Genomic DNA, 16,800 nt, shown 5'->3' on the forward strand with positions numbered 1-16,800 from the left:
GGAGGGGTGAAAAGTTTTCTGTGGCTCCTTATAGACTCATCCCCCAATCTCTCTCTTAATTCTTTGTTTAGGATGAGCCTTTTTTACGTTTGTCATGGGTCCACCTGGGGGATAAGCTAAGGCCAGAAACTAATGAGAATAATATATGTGGTCAAAGCTGCTCTGCTTAGCATAGCAAGGTCATGGGGGGTGTCCTAAAGTGAGGGGCCAGCAAGTGTGGTGCCACCGAGGGGGCCTACTCTAGGGGCAGTGTCTCCCTGATTCCCTGCATGACCCCATATGTTTACAGAAAAGGGAGCAGGTCCAAGTACCAGTTGGTGGGGCAGGAAAGATGAAAGTAAAAGGGCAGGGAACTCATCTCTGCACTGTCTCCTTTTTATAACCAAGGGAAGAATAAAGCAGAACAACCAACACCCCTTAAGAAAAAGAAGCACCTGCTTCAAAACAAAGGCCTGGAAAGCATGGCCATGTAATCCACTTGGCCTGGGTGATCTTCATTGAGGCTGGGCTCTAGGATCTTGCAGGGGTAAGTGTGTGCAAGAATCCAACCTCAGGTCCCACGTGGCTCCCTATAGGACATCTGGTCCCAAACCAGATTTCTTGGGCTCCTGAGCAGATTTATATAAGTGATTGTCCATGGGTAGTACCACGGCTCTCTCCTTTTATTCCCAACAAAGTGTCACTACCCTTCAGTTCAAAGCTTCCCCTGCCCCCATCCCACCACATTGCATCCACCCTGCCCATGCCACCTTCCACATCTCTCTAGTCAGTCCTTTATTTTCCTATCTTTCTTCCTGTACCCCTCCAAGCCCAGGTCCTGGTCAATGTTCCTTTGTGCCTAGAGCCAGGAACATGGAGGTACAGAAGGTACCTGTACAGACAAATCAACTGGCTAGCAGATGGAAAGAGGGTTGCATGGATGACTGGAAGGTGGACAGAAGGCAGAGTGATATAAAAGCCTGTCTGGAAAGCCTGCCCCCTTGGTAGGAGAAGAAATGGCAAAAGGCTTAGAAGGTATTTGGTTGATGGCCAGCTCAGCCAGTATTCACTACCAATGCCTAGCCCAAAGCTCCCAGAGTCTACACCATGGCAAGATTGAGGATACAGCCCCAAACAAGATTTTCACTGCTCTCTGAGGTTCCCAGGAGGGTAATGTGATTATGAAAAAATGGCTCCACCTCTCTGGGCCTCAGCTCACTCATCTGTGGAATGGGAATTGCAACAGCCCACCTTCTAGGGTTCAATGAGGCCAAATGAGGGCATGGGTATGGAGCTGCTGACCCAGGAGAGGGAGATGTGCACTGGAAGGCATGGTATGGTATGAAGGTAAGGACAGAGACTGGGGGGATCAAGGGACCATGCCAGACTCTTGGATTCCTGCTCAAGGCCACAAGGCCTGCTGGAGCACATGCTCATCTGCCACCTCATATGGGAGTGTCACCACCAAGCCCTTGTTCTCCTGCATCGTCTCACAGATAATCTCGTAGGCCTTCTGGTTCCCAGACCAACAGCGGCGGGCCACCTGTCAGTGGGATGCAAAGAGAGCTATGCAGCAGCTGGTGCCAACATCATCAGCTTACCAACAAGGCATTCTGGACACACTAGGGCTGGGCTCATATCCCATAGGAGACCTTCTGCTATTGGTGGGGTCAGTCTATCCAAGCCCCATTTGATGCTCAGGCCTCCTCCTCTCTTGGCCCAATTACTATTTACCTGCCTCTCTGATCTGAAATCCTTCTGCTCATTCTCTCACTCCATGTAGGGGCACAGGCCAGGCACCCAGGAATCATCCTCAGTACCCTTCCTCTCTCCCCTCATAGAATGGACACCCACCTCAGATCTGCCTTAAAATCTCTCTCCATCCACTTCCTTCTCTCCATCTCCATTGTCAAGTTTCCCTGGATGACTATCATGGCACCTCCCCCTCCTCCCTGCTGCTATTCTTGCCAAACTCCCTTCTCCCACACTGTCCACTGGTCCTCCCATGCCTCCTCTGGTCCATTCTCTCACTGCTTCACTGCCTTTAGAATGAAGACTCCCCTCTGCTGGTGGCTCCCAGGGAGTCAGATCTCCAAGAACCCCTTCACTTCCATTGTCACATTTACTCTTTAAACCTTCCAACGTCAAACTCTTTGGGCTCTTGTGCTCACTTCCCTATTTCACTCACAGCCTCACATACCCTTCCCCATTACCACCTGACTTCTCATTTATTCCCACTTCCTTGTGATGTGGTCCTGAAGAGCATGGAGCCCCTCCACACACACACACACATACACATTCTGAGAGCCCACCCTGGATCACAGCAAAGGTAATTATAGCTGCAAAGCTAATCAGTCTGTACAAGTTCTGCATTCTATGACCCACCTCAGAGATGGTGGAAATACAAGGCTTTAAAAGGAGGCCTATCCTACCAACAGTGGGGCTGCTCTCACTGGAAGGGCAGGTTCAGATGCCAGGGGCCCCCTGTGTGGATAGAGGCTGGAATGGAGGGTAAGGTCAGAGGCTGGGAGATGCAAAGTAGCCTCTGGAAACAGCCTCAGAGAGATGTGGGCAGCTGGTTAGGAGAGACATGAATAAGCAGGAATGGCATGATGTGCTCCTGACCATTTCTGGAGTAAAAGGGGTAGAAGTCTGTCTCAGGTCTGCATTTGGAAGGGGCAGAATCACAGATAGAAAGAGAAGGCAGGGGAGAGACTTGGGGTGACTTACTCCATTGGAGACATCCCAGCTGAGCATCATCTTGGCTTTCTTCTCAGCCTCCTGGGTCCCATCTAGCACAAGACCAAACCCACCATTGATCACCTCACCCCTGCAAGAGGTAAGAGTTTCCAGGTCACTTCTGGGTCCTGACCCTCAAAGAGCAGGAAGAAATGCAAGTGAGTTTTGGAAGGTTCTGGAAGTGTTGTCTGAGGGTGTGTTGTATTTGGCCCCTGGGGTTGGAGTCCATGTCCTCTTGACAGCCTGTGGATGCAGGAGCCTCACAGTTCTGTGCCCTATATTCATGCCTCTATGATTTACTGCATGGTCCTGAGCCCACCTTCAGAATCCACTCATGTGTCACATCTTGCTTGAAGTTTGACCTCCTGAATGTGACATGACCTCCTTTTCCTCTGATTCTTTGGTGGTATGTATGCTTCTTCTTGTATCACCCAATTCAGTTGTCATTCTTCCTGATTTTATGTTTATACTCCTTATCTTCCTTATTTTTTTCTTTCTACTTGTTTTAGGTATATTTTGGGTTCCTGATTACTTGAATTGAAAGCTGAGTTGCTTTATTTTCAGCATTTCTTGTTTCCTAGTTAATGCATTTCTCCGAATTTTGTTTTGACCACCTTCTCTAATAGGTGTGATATATTCTTGTGTTCATTTGTTTCTTAATAGATGTCATTTGAATCTTACTTGAGTATGTTAATACTATTCCACTGTCCACATATTTGCCCTGCTGTTTTCTCCATCATTCATGAGGACCTTGTCCTTTCTGGCACCCCTGGACTCCCATCCATACCTTTGATGTCATTACCAATGGCTGGTGGACACAGCCAAAGTTCCTCAGCTCACATCACTATACTCCAGGTGTCCCCTTCAGGTACACACTCATGAAAAACCCTGGATCTTGCCAGTAACTTCCAGGGCTCTACTGCCAAACACAGACACTTGGGACCATAACATACAGCTGCTTTTTGGTACCCAGTGCAAGTAAATTTGCTCTTTTTCCTTCCCACACCCAGAAGGTGCATCTAGTGTTTCTAGTCTCAGATCCTAGTCAAGTCTAGACTGTCAGGTCTTACATTATCTGCCCAACCTGGACCCTATTTATAATTTCAATCAGTTCCCACCAAGAAGGTGAGGAGCCCTCTGTCCCAGGAGCCACCAGTGTTCCCACTCTGGGCACTAAAGCTGCCGCTGCCTGAACCTCAAGCCTGGTGTTGATGCCAGCCTGCACCTGGTCAATCCTCTGCCTTTGAGGAGCTCCCAGCATGTCTTCCACCAGCATCTAGAGTGGGATGCTCTGACTAGATTTAAGGTCATGACTGTTCACCTCTCAGAGGCCAATGATGGTTATCAGAGAAGAAAGCAGAAGGCAGCAAAAGTCACCAAATGAGAACTCTCAATCATAGTGGTCTTTCTGAGTTTAGAACTACATCTTTCATTTTGGGATCCAGAAGCTGAGATGGTCAGAGACCAAAGCTGCTCAGCTTAAGGTATCTTCTGCAAACCTTACCTACAGAGGAGCCCTGACCATACTGAGCCCAGGAAAATGGGGTGCTAAAGACTTGCTATCTTTGCAGCATTTGGGGTTACTCACAGGCAGTGTTTGGATAACCAGCCCTTTGAGAAAAACATAAAAGTTGAACCCTACATCACACATAAAAGAAAAAAAAAATCCAGGTGACACTGAGGAAGGAAATATTTAAAATTTGCAAGATGAATAAAGAATGTTTAGGAGAATTTCTTTTAAAGTCGGGAGTGGGGGGAGGACTTTTAAAGTTACATTTAAAAATATGGATAGCCAGAATAGAAAATCCACCGGATAAAGATGTAAAACTCCCCTGTGAGGAGACAGAGCCAGCCCAGGCACCTCTTCCAGAAAGCCCAGCTGTGGGGGAAGGTGGTTCCATTATAGCCCTGGACAATAACTCCTTAGGGTCCTACTTGGGGCAGAGACTGAGCGATACCATGGAATGAGGCCTGCCCACTTCTTCCCAAAGTGGCTCCTACAATGGCTATCTGGACTCTAGAACTCCCTGCCAGCATCAAGACTATCAGGTCAGCATGGGAATGGAGGGCTCCCCTGCCCGATCATCCTGTCTCATATCCACCTTTCCCATCTCTTCATATCTCAGGTAGTCCTCCCCAATAACCCTTTTGCACACTCCCAACCCTTACCCCTCAGCATCTGTCTCCTGGGGAACCCAGTCTGCACAGATGTTTTAAACAAAGTTGAAAGACAAGTGACAGGAACCCAATACATCAATCTTATATGGGAAATAGATTAAGAATGACTGGAAATTGATAAGAAAACCACACAATTCAAAAACAAAAACCTCAGGCTAGATGGCTCAATTGGTTGGAGTACTGTCATGTACGCCAAAAGGTTTGGGGTTGATCCCTGGGACAGGGCATGTACAGGAGGCAATCGATCAATATTTCTCACATTGATGTCTGTCTGTCTGTCTTTCTCTCTCTCTCCCTCCCTCTGTTCCTCTTTCTCTAAAAAAGAAAATCAGAACATATTCTTGGGTGATGATTTAAAAAAAAAAACACCTCAGAGCAGGCAATTCAAACAAAACAAGAATTTGTTACTTCTCCCCTTCCAGACTGGTAATTCCCATGTTAACGTTCAGTGAGTGATCACATTTAGTGTTGATGAGGTTATGCAAATGGGAATTTTTTTTAAAGAAAAATTTTACTTATTTATTTTTAGAGAGAGGGGAAAGAAAAGAGAAAGAGTGGGAGAGAAACATCAGTGTGTGGTTGCCTTTTACATACCCTTTACTGGGGACCTGGCCTACAACCGAGGCATGTGTCCTGACTAGGAATTGCACCAGTGGCTCTTTGGTTCAAAGGCCAGCACTTAATGCACTGAGCCACACCAGCCAGGACCAAACAGGAGATTTGGTGGTAGCTATAAAAGTTTAAAATTCCAAGCCCTGGCTGGCGTAGCTCAGTGGATTGAGCTTGGGCTGTGAATCAAAGCATCGCAGGTTCGATTCCCAGTCAGGGCACATGCCTGGGTTGCGGGCCACATGAGAGGCAGCCACACATTAATGTTTATCTCTCTCTCTTTCTCCCTCCCTTCCCCTCTCTAAAAATAAATAAATAAATAAATAAATCTTTTTAAAAAAAGTTTAAAACCCCCACTTTTTTGAACCCGAGATTACAAATAGCATGCACATGACAGAGATTTACATTTATGGGAGGTACGCCATGTGCCAGGTCCTCTTCTGGCTCATTTACAAGAGATCTGTGGTAGATTGACACATGCATTTGTGCCAGGCCTCCTATAACCCAAACTTGCTGTGACACCTGAGCAAAGATACTTATCTCTGCTGGGTAGTATTTATTTCTTAGATGGGTCTGTTGTGGTGATTAAATGAGCTAGCACACAAATTTCTTAGAAGACCTCGAACATATTATGCACTATATAAACCTTAGCTATTATTAACTAATTTAATCTTCACCACTAACCTGCAAAGCAGTTACTATTATTATGACCATTTTGTGGATGAGAAACAAAGCTCAACAGTTTAAGTTGTATAGACAAATCAACTTCAGAATTCATGCTCTTAATTTTGCAACAAAATTGTACATACAAAAATGCTTCCTGCTGCAGCACTGGGGGTGAGAGAAATGAGGAAGGTCTATGTGCACAGATGGCAGGAGCCCTCAATGCCCTGGCTGCTCAGAGTGCCTTGGGACAGCAGAATGAACATGAAACATGAGCACTGAGAAGTCTCAACACCCAACAGTGAGGCCCTGTCCCTCCCACCCAGCTCCAATAACTGACTGTACCCTCCCTACAAGGGCAGGAAAACTAACCAGTCCTATCTAAAGGAGCAGACAGACAGCAAGGGCAGCTAGACAGACATAAAATGGACAGACACCTAGTGAACAATCAGAAAGAGAGGCTTTGAGGAGACAGAGGCAAGGAAAGAAGCAGAAAATGACACAGCTGATATTGATCATTGGGAAACAAAATATAAAAACAGGGAGCAAATAAACAATTCACAAAACTAAAAGCAAATCAAGCAATAGCAGAGTAAGCTTATAATTTAGAAACATGAATTTCCATACAACAAAGAAGAAAAACAAAGCTGGAGTTGGAAGCAATTTTTTCCTAGAATAGGAATGGTGGTGGGACAGATTGATTTTCTGGCTGATTTTTGCAGAAAGCTTTGTAGGAGTATCTGACAGATTAAATTATGAACGTGTGAACCTAATGAATTCCGACATGAATCTGAGGTGTTCCCAAAAGAACCCTCAAAAGCACCAGGATACAAGGTATTGATGCCCACATTTTACCAGCTTGCATTTCTGTCCACAGAGCCTGGGGACAGCCTTGGGGGTGGGAGAAACTTGGGAATTTACAGTCCCTGTCCTGAGAGTCCAGAGTATAAGAGGTTAGGGTAAGCAGTGTTCTGCCTGAATTCTGGTCCAACTGCCCCCTGCTCTTAGGCCCTCATGTTGTTGACTCTCAGCTGCTCTGCTCTGTCCCTTCTTGCCCTCTGTTGTCCCATTGGCACTGATGAGTGGATCCTGGGAGGCAACAGATCTGGTTCCAGATCCCAGCTCTACCACCAGTTCTGTGGCCTTGGGCAAGTTACTCCCTGTTCAGAATCTCTCTTCATCTCCAGAACCTTCTCAGTAAATCCAGTGCCAAAAGGCCAGGTACCCAATAACTAGGCATTCTTCTCGTGTCCTGATGTTCTCCATCCTTTGCATCAGAAAGGACATGCATTCCAGTTACATTTTCCATTCATCAGAGCCACCTGATGGAGCTGCAGCTTGAAATTCCATCCAAGCCGGCCCATCATAATGCCCTGGGAAGCTCAAGTGCTGAAACACTTGGCTCTGGAGGGCAAGGCCAGTCTTGATCTGGCTGGCCAAAACAGGCTCAGAGGTCAGTTCCAAGATAGCCAGGCCCAGGGAGCTATCTTCTTTTCTGAAGCTGCCATACCCGCTGCTGCTCTGGGTAGCCAGGAATTGAGCTTGTCCTGGGAGCTGTGGGGTCCCCAAGTGACCCCACAGAGGCAGACACTGCAAGTGCAGTTCCTACAGCATCATAACCTCTTGGTGCCTCAGTCTTCTCATCTGTATAATGTGTTTTCCCTCTAAAATTAAGTATAAGAGTGGATTCAAAGAGTCTAGAAAATGCTTGCCACAGTGTCCATGTGCAATAAGTATGTTATTTATTATTCTTAACAGCAGATGTGAAATTGTAATTTATAATAAGAAATATATATTTGGTCTTCATACCAGTTGCAGCACAGAACTCCTAAAACCCTTGGAACTCCTAAGGTTGGAGAATGATAAAGATTTCTTTTGTTATTTTAATGAGGTTACTTGTGGGCCCCCACATAACAACGGGGGTTTGTTGCCAGGGAAAACAACTGAGAATAGAAGGTGGGAACTTTCAGTCCCACCCCCAGACTTCCAGGGAGGGGGGAAATGGGCTGGAGGTTGAATTGATCACCAATGGCCAGTGATTTAATCAATCACACCTATATAATGATGCTTCCATAAAAAACAAAAAGATTGGGGTTCAGACAGCTTCCAGGTTGAGGAAACAGAATGCTTCCCTGTACCACTGTGTGGGCCCCAAATTCCATAAAGATAGAAACTCCTTTGTTGGGACCTTGTCCAATGTATGTTTTCATCAAACTGTTGATTTGTATCCTTACATCTCTCTTGTGATAAATCAATACTCTGGTTAGTAAATAGGTTTCCTGAGTTCTATGAGCCATTCTAGTAAATTAATGGAACTCAAGGAAGATGTCTTGGGACCCTCCAATTGGTAGAGGATCAGTCAGAAGCAGGCAACAACCTGGGCTTGCGATGTGAAGTGGGTTAAGAACAGTCTTGTGGGACTGAGTCTACAACCTGTGGGATCTGAGGCTATCTTCAGGTAGTTAGTGTTGGAATTGAGTTGAATTACAGGTGTTGGAGAAAATTGCTGTGTGGTGTGAGAACACCTGCACATGTTGGAAGTACAATTATAATGGACATCTTCAGTCAGAATGAGGCCCTCCCAGAAATCACAAATTTCTTAGAAACAGAACTGGCCAGGGCAGAGCCCTCAGCCAGCAACCCAGGGGAGCCAAGAACCCAAGTCTCCTGCCCCCTTGTCTGTCTGCCCTGGGAATCATGGGTGGAATAAAAAGACAGCATTATGAGGATTTCTGAGGAAATATCTGTGAATGCAAAGTGAAAACTGACATAAAAGGGGCAGTCATGATTCTTACAGCCTTTGTGTCCTGTGTGAAAGGTAAGACCCCCGAAGGAAGAGTGGTTTGTTCAAGCCACTTGGTTCAAGCCACCCATCCCCCTCAATGTTCTGTCACTCCAACTTTCACCTTATAGGAGGAAAACATCACAGCAAAGCCCTCAGCAAAGGAAGCTTGGGGGAGGCAGGGCCCAGGACCCTCAAGGGAATCCCTGTGCCTTCCATAGGAGCCTGCACCCTCACCACCCTGTTTTCCAAAACTTTCTTACCAGCCCACGCCTCCACCATTGTGAAGAGCAACCCAGGTGGCTCCTCGAAAGGCATCACCCACAAAGTTCTGCACGGCCATGTCTGTGGAAACAAATGCCACAACCTGTCATTCCCTGAATGAGGTGGGCCAGGGCAAGGCCATGCTCCAACCAGTATACAAGTGGGCCCCACTGGATGAGACAGTGCCATTCAGGCTTGAAGGACAGATAGGGAACTATGGACAGATGACTCTAGAAACAGCAATAATTTATGTTTGCAAAGCTGAGAAAAAGCAAAGAAATTGACAAATGCTCACTCACTCACTATTATTCTTCCCTATGTTTATGCTCTCTAACACTGAATGCCAGACAAAGTGCCCCAGAAGTAGAAATAAAATAGAATTAAAAGGCAGGTGGTAGTGTTTTTAGCTTAGAAATGTAGAAAGACAAAGAATATCACTTCCACCCTTCAAACAAACAAAAGAATGGATGGGGCAGGGTCAAATTGCACATTAAGGATTTATCTTAATCCCATCAGAGAACTGTGGTACCAGGGCAAGTAACTAATTTGGAATATGGGGAGAGATAAGCATTTGCACAGAGAAACAGAGCCCAAACTGGTCACCTTACGAGTGTTTAACAAAGTGCTAAAAGATAAGCATGAGCCCTGTGACTATGAGGCCCATGGGACATGGATTTAAGGAGGTTTGTACTCTCTGGCAGACTCTTACTCTAAAAATTCCACTGGGTGCTCACAGAGAAGATCAAGGAGAATCCTAACAATCCTTTTTTCTTGCTGCTGGGCTGTGAAGATTAGAAAATGCCATGAGCCAAGAAATCCAAGAAATGTAGTTCTAGAAGCTGGAAAAGGCCAGAAAACAGATTCCCCTCTACAGCATCCTACAATATCATGGTCTGGCTAACACCTTGACTTTGGCCTATTAAAATTGACTTTAGACTTTTGGCTTCAGAAGTGTGGAAGAGTACATTTTGGTTATTTTATCCACTAAGTTTGTGGTGATTTATTATAGTGACCCTAGGATACAAACATAAACTGTATTAACATCAGAGAATTTCAGAACCAGGAATATTATAAAAAAATAATAGGGGATATTACATAATGATAAAGAGGTCAATTCTCCAAAAAGATATAATAAACCTAAATGAATGTACACCCCATAACATAGCTTTAAAATATGAAGCAAAATGCTTAAGAATTGAAAGAAGAAATAGATGAATCCACAAATAGATTTGAAAACTTCACTGTTCCTCCTTCAGTAATTTATGGAATAGGCAGAAAATCAGTAAAGATAAGTGACCTGAACAGCATTACCAATCAACCTGACCTAACTGGCATTTTAAGAACAATTCACCAAAAAGCAGCAGGATATATGTTGGCAAGTGCTCCAAGATAGACAACATTCCGGACCATAAAATCCTTAACAAATTTAAAAGAACAGAAATAATACATAGTAAGTTCTTAGACCATAATGGAATTAAATCTGAAAAATCCTCCCAAACTTGAAAATTAAAAAACATACTTCTAAATAACCCATGGATCAAAGAAGAAGTTCCAAAGCAAATTTTAAAATGTTTTGAACTGGGTGAAAATGACAATATATCATATAAAAATTTGTAGTATGCAGCTAAAGCAGTGTATAGAGATAAGTTTATAGCATTAAATACTTATATTAGAAAAGAAAGAGGTATCAAATCAGTAACCCCAGCTTCTACTTTGCAGAGAGTAGAGCAAGTTAAACTCAAAGCAAGCAGAAGGAAGGGCTAAAGATTAGAGCATAAATCAATACATTTGGAAGCAGAGAAGCAATTAAAGGGAAACCAAATAAACTTAAAGTTCTTCCTTGAGAAAAATCAATAAAATTGATAAACTTCTAGCCAACTGATCAATAAAAAAGAAGACACAAATGACCAATATGAGGAGTGACAGAGAGGACATCACAACTGACCTTACAAACAGTACAAAGCTAATAAAGGAATACAACTCTATACAATAAATTAGGTAACTTTCATGAAGTGGACCAATTCCTTGAAAAAAGGATGGTGTTCCTGAATGTTCACCTCCTTCCCCTTGGAACCTGTACATAATGGAAGGAGCCAGGAATAAGAAAGTTACCCCAGGAATAGAACTCATCAGCCATGTGTTGATGATAATTATGGCAGTTGTACAAGCAGTATCAGTGAAGAAAGCAGCAGAAGCTAACTTTCACTGAACACTGGCCATGGGACCTTGAGGTAATGCCAGATATGTATAAATTTATTTTGTTCTTCACAACAAACCTTTGAAATAGGTACTATTGTTGTTTCCATTTTACAGATGAGGACGTTGAGGTTCAGAGACTTTAAGTACCTCACAGAAGATCACCCAGCAATTGATGGGGCCAGAAGCACACCCACATCTAGGGCATCCAACTGTCCTAGTTTGCTTAACACTGGCCAAATTTCAAAACCAGAGGTTCATGTCTCAGAACCCCCTCTCTCTGTCCTTGGTTGGTCACTCTACATCATGCCTCTCAAATGCTTGCACATTTTTTATATCATGACTAACTAAATGAATCAACTGATTTTTAAATAAAATCCAAATCCAACATTAAAAAATTTATAATAATTTTTTGTTTTTCTCACCTGCACAGAAGGCAGAGCCATCATAAATGTTGGAGGTCTCCCTAAAGGGGCTGTCTGTGCCACTCACATCATGGTGGTCTCGGCTCAGGACTACTGGTGCCTACAGTATGCAAGGATACGAGATGTCAGCTTGGATCAGGCCCTACCAGAAGCTCATCAGATATACCTCAGTGGGAAAACAGACCTTTAACAAGAGGAAGTATGGATGTTTTCTATGTCTTCCTGCAACTACTAATAGATTCTACTTATTTTGACCCTTTCTATTCTTTGTGCCCAGAAACCCACATATACTGTACATGTGTTAGTTCACTGAGTCATCTCAACAACCCTATCCAGCTAGACATGACTGTTATCATGATCATTTTGTAGAGAGGAAGACTGAGGCCCAGAGAGGATAAGTAACTTGCCCAATGTCACAGAGCTGGTAAATGGGTAGGCTGAGATTTAAAGACACACACAGCATACTAGGGTTGGTTCGTCCTTCGGGCAGCCTGGCCCCTGAGTCTGTGACACTACTGGGTGCCAGTTTTCCCAGCCCTCCTCAGTGGGAACAGAAATCCATGGACTCCCCAGTAGGAAGAGGTAGCCTGCCAAAAGGGTAATTCCCCACTGCTCTGAATCAAGAGGACCTTCTCTTCTTTCTTTGAACAGACCAAGTTTGCTTCCACCTCTCCACCTGCCTTGGAATCACCTGCCCCAGGTATTCTGGCACCTTCTGGATATTCAGGCCACAGTTCTATGCCAGCAACTCAGAAAGGCCTGTCCTGGCCACCCCATCTAAAGTCACTGCTCACCCTACCCCATTACCCCTACCTTGTCACCTCAACTCATTTTCTTTAACAGAGCTCATCACCATCTAAAATTCTCCCTGAATTTATACATTTAGTTAAAATATATTGTTAGTTTCTTTTTACTATTAAATAGGTTAAGGCAGAGACCCTGTCTATCTTGTTCTTTTCTACATTGCCCTCAGTGCTTAGAACAAGACAGGCACAGAGGAAGTGTTCAATCAATTGATGAATAAAAAAAGGAGGGAGGGAGGAAAGAAGTGAGGGAGGATTAAAATACCCAGTTCTCAGTGCTGATCTCTGACCCCAGCCTGGGTGTGAGTGTGCCCAGAGGGACACATTTGGCCAAGTTATGCCGGCCTTCCCCATGAGAAGATGGGCTTTTGAGAAGTGTCAAACAGTGGTATCCACTGGTGGTGCTCCCTGAGAAAGATCGGGGCTACTGGCCTTGCTACCAGTGCTACCCAGAACCACCCACAGGGACACCCTTCACTTTTATCTACTTTGATTTCCTTTTCATTTCTGATCATTAATATTCCTGGTGCCTTTAAATAAAGGGCTATCATAAGAACTCTGCATGTAAGCCTACAAAACAGAGTGAGAGGCCCCTCTGAACAAGTGTGTCCAGGGGCTCATGTCCTCCAAAGTTGGCAGGACTGATTCACAGGAAAATAAGAAGTTTATTATGATTTTAAAAAGATAATTCAGCAAAGATATATAAAATACTCAGGTGGAAACTAATTTAATCCTCACATCCATGCTTTGAGATTAATATTGCCTCTTTTGCCCTGTCTGACGTGGCTTAATGGTTGAGTGCCAGCCTGTGAACCAGGGGGTCACCAGTTCAATTCCCGGTCTAGGGCACACGCCTGGGTTGCGGGTCAGGTCCCGGTGGGGGGCATGCAAGAGGCAACCACACATTGATGTTTCTCTCACTCTCTTTCTCCCTCCATCCCTTCTCTTAAAAAATGAATAAATAAAATCTTTAAAAAATACGATTGTTTTTTAACAGGAGGGAAACTGAGGCTCAGAGAAGGGACTTGACTTGCCCAAAGTCACACAGGGACCAGTGGCAGAGCCTGGGTTTGAGGGCAGACCCTCATCTCTCCCTGACCCCAACTATTGACCATCAGTTGACACAAATGCAGATGATAGGACCTTGGGGCAGTGATGGTGCTGACAAGAAGGAACCAAAGGGAGGCCCCCACCAGCAGCATGGGAAATGTCACCTTGATCTTCCCATGAGCGATGGCTTGGTTAAAGGCCACAGCCATGGCCACTCGGCCTTTTTGGTCTGAGTATAGGATCCGTGCCTGGGAGCCCACCACCTGTGTAGAGAAAGATAAAAGGAGACACCTCAGTGACCTGATGATACATGGGAGAGACTTGGGTGATATGTACTACTAGCCAGATGGTTGCCTCCAGGAAGGTCCTGAAGGACCCACAAGGTATGTGGTAGCCCTAAAATTGGCAGGCCTGAGGCAAACCCGCACACCTACCCAGCAGGTGGCCACATCAACTCCTCACATGTCCACCTGCAATCTGCTTCTGAGACTCTGACTTATCCATCTCCAGGGATGTTACCTATTATGAGCATTACCCTATTCAAGTCTTTCCCATAATAATATTAACACTACCTAATGCAGTTTTTGATTGTGTCTGGCACAACTCTAAGAACTTTACACCGGCACACATTTGTGAGTTTTATGAGGAACATGCTATTGTTCTAATTGTAGGCTCTATTTTACAGATGAGGAAACTGAGGCCCAGAGAGGTAAGCAACCTGCCCTGGTTATCCAGCCTGTAGGTGGCATGGCTGAGTACCTACATACTCAACCACAAGGATGAAGCACCTATGGGAAGAAGGGAATAGGGAATTGTTCTTTAATGGACACAAAGTTTTAGTTTGAGGTGATAAAAAAGTCCTAGAGATGATGGTGGTGATGATTGCACAACAATGTGAATGTATGTAATGCCACTGAATTGTACCTTAAAAATGGCTGAAATGGTAAAATTTATGCTAATGCATATTTTGCCAGAATTGAAAAAAAAATCTGAAACCAGATGTCTGTAGTGCTGAGGCTCAGAAACCCTGGATTCTTCAAAGAGGATGCAGGTGTTTCCCTTGGCTGTTTGGACAACCTGTCCAGGAATGGGGTGAAAGGTTGGAGGGGCCAGTGATGGGTTAACCTTGCACCTGCCCATGAGCCTCAAATGCAGAACTCAGTCTTAGCTGTTTTGCTTGCAGATGATTAGCCTCTTTTTTCCTCCTGACTTTCTATCCAACGGCCTTACTTTAATCATACCAGTTGCCTTAAATCCTTATGGGGGAAACTGTACTATAGATAAAATACAAATATAAACAGCCAATAGCCTTGGACATCTCATACTCTGGCTGGTCACAGAGACTCCTCTCAGCACCAGGGACTTTATTGCCAAAACATGCATACAAATCACTGGGCATGGAGACAGCAATTTGGATGGACGTCGTTGGACCACAGAAGCACTGGACAGGGAGCAGTGCTCCTCCTGGTCATGTCACCCCCAGGCCAAGTACCCATTAGTCAGATGTGGTGGAAGTGTCTGGCCACTGGGGGCTATGGCCAAAAGCATGTGAACAAAATATCTACTTTTTATTTTGTCCTTGGTACACAAAACCTGCTCTCCACATCAGGGTTTGTGCATTGGCTGGTTTCTCTGCCTCCCCTGACTATCACATGGCTGCTCCCTCATTTTCCAGCTCCCAGCATTTAGATCTGAACTCACAAGGCAGCTCCTCAGAGATACCTTTCTGATCCCTACCCCACATCACACTAATTTTTACACTCACCAGAGCACGGTCACAGTCACAGAAATGAAGCCAGTGCAACCCTGGCCCTGTTGGTGACTCATGCACTGACTGCCATAGAGGGCCCACCCCAAGTACTCCACCACAGCCAGGTGCACTTATCATCACCAGCATCTCCATGGTATGGCTGAGAAGCAAGGTTCAGAGAGGCTGAGCCACTCACCTAAGTCACACAGCTGAGAAGCCAGGAAGCCTGCCTCTTGGGCCCTTCAGGGTCTGCCTCTCAAGAGAACTCTTTGTAGAGTAACTGGGTGAAGAGTGACTTGACTGGTCCTGGTCACTGTCCCAAGCCACCTTTTGAAGGGCCTCCAATTTCTCTACCCAGCAGCCCCCTGGAATGAGGTAGCTGCTGACTCTAGTGGGTCTGCCACTTACTGGGCCTCATGGTGTATGTTGGCACCCTTTGGATCTCTCTTCTACTGGCCAGGCAGGCAGTCTCATGGCCCGCCCGACCCCTACCAAGCTAAGCCCTCACCAGCTGGTGCTTGGCAGCCTCCCGAATCCAGTGAATGTTGTCCTCATACTGCAGCTTCACAGCTGGGTTCACTGTAGGGAGAAAAAGGGAGGGATGTCACAGGCACCAGGAGCTCCTGACCTGAGGTGAAGTGCAGAACCTCCCTCTGTCAGACTGCTCAACACAGGCACCTGTTCTTCACCCATCACTGGAGCCCAGACTTAGGATCAAAGAGACTCTCTCCTCAGCACCACACTAGACCATCTGATTTTTGGAACAAGCAATGCCAATAGTCATGTGAATTAATGCACGTAAGTGTGCAGCCCCCTGCCTGATATATTCATTCCCTCGATAAATATCAATTGAGTGCTATACCAGGCACAGGGAACAGATTGCTGCGGGCTATGAAAAAAAATATGAGTGTGGTGAGGTAGTCACTAGATTGGTTAGTCAGGAAAGCCAAAGTTCTCTCTGGGGAGGTAATGGTCAAGATATGTCCTAAATGCTAAGGAGGAACCAGCTATTGTACATAAGGATTTGAGGAAATAGCACTCTAGGCAAAAGGAACTTGGCTAATGTATGAATGGTATGCAGAGGAGGGTGGTAGCCCTGGAGCTCAGGTGCCACTCCTACTAGCTCATGAGAGCAGACAGTTAAATCTTCAGGAATTGTGTGAGCCAGTGGTTAACACAAACATCATTAAATTTCAGTTAATGAATTCACACTTTAAAAAAGACTATTAAAAAATAAAAAGATTTAAAAAATAAAAAATACAATAAAAATAAATAATAATTTAAAAATTTAAAAATAAAATGTATATTAAAATTATGATAATGCTTTTAAGTTATTACTACTTAATTTACTACCATTTAAGA

General features: G+C 44.8%; 1 protein-coding gene across 6 annotated transcripts in view; it reads right to left on the reverse strand.

Moving 5' to 3' along the window:
- Positions 1 to 388: 388 nt before the first annotated feature.
- The window catches only part of UROC1 (urocanate hydratase 1), a 44,758-nt gene continuing 28,346 nt past the window's right edge, over positions 389 to 16,800 (reverse strand). For 4 of the 6 annotated variants that reach the window (XM_036009389.1, XM_036009392.1, XM_036009388.1 and 1 more), the window contains 6 exons: positions 15,947 to 16,017; positions 13,853 to 13,951; positions 11,836 to 11,935; positions 9,214 to 9,295; positions 2,710 to 2,809; positions 389 to 1,522 (listed from right to left, as the gene is read on the reverse strand). In XM_036009389.1, coding sequence (XP_035865282.1) covers positions 1,382 to 1,522; positions 2,710 to 2,809; positions 9,214 to 9,295; positions 11,836 to 11,935; positions 13,853 to 13,951; positions 15,947 to 16,017 — 593 coding nt within the window. In that variant the 3' untranslated portion in view covers positions 389 to 1,381. Of the gene's footprint in view, positions 1,523 to 2,709; positions 2,810 to 9,213; positions 9,296 to 10,383; positions 10,631 to 11,835; positions 11,936 to 13,852; positions 13,952 to 15,946; positions 16,018 to 16,800 lie in introns of those variants that run through there. The other 2 variants (XM_036009390.1, XM_036009393.1) reach the window with 2 other exon arrangements.

This window comes from Phyllostomus discolor, chromosome 9 (assembly GCF_004126475.2).
Source record: "Phyllostomus discolor isolate MPI-MPIP mPhyDis1 chromosome 9, mPhyDis1.pri.v3, whole genome shotgun sequence".
In the NCBI taxonomy this organism is placed as follows: domain Eukaryota; kingdom Metazoa; phylum Chordata; class Mammalia; order Chiroptera; family Phyllostomidae; genus Phyllostomus; species Phyllostomus discolor.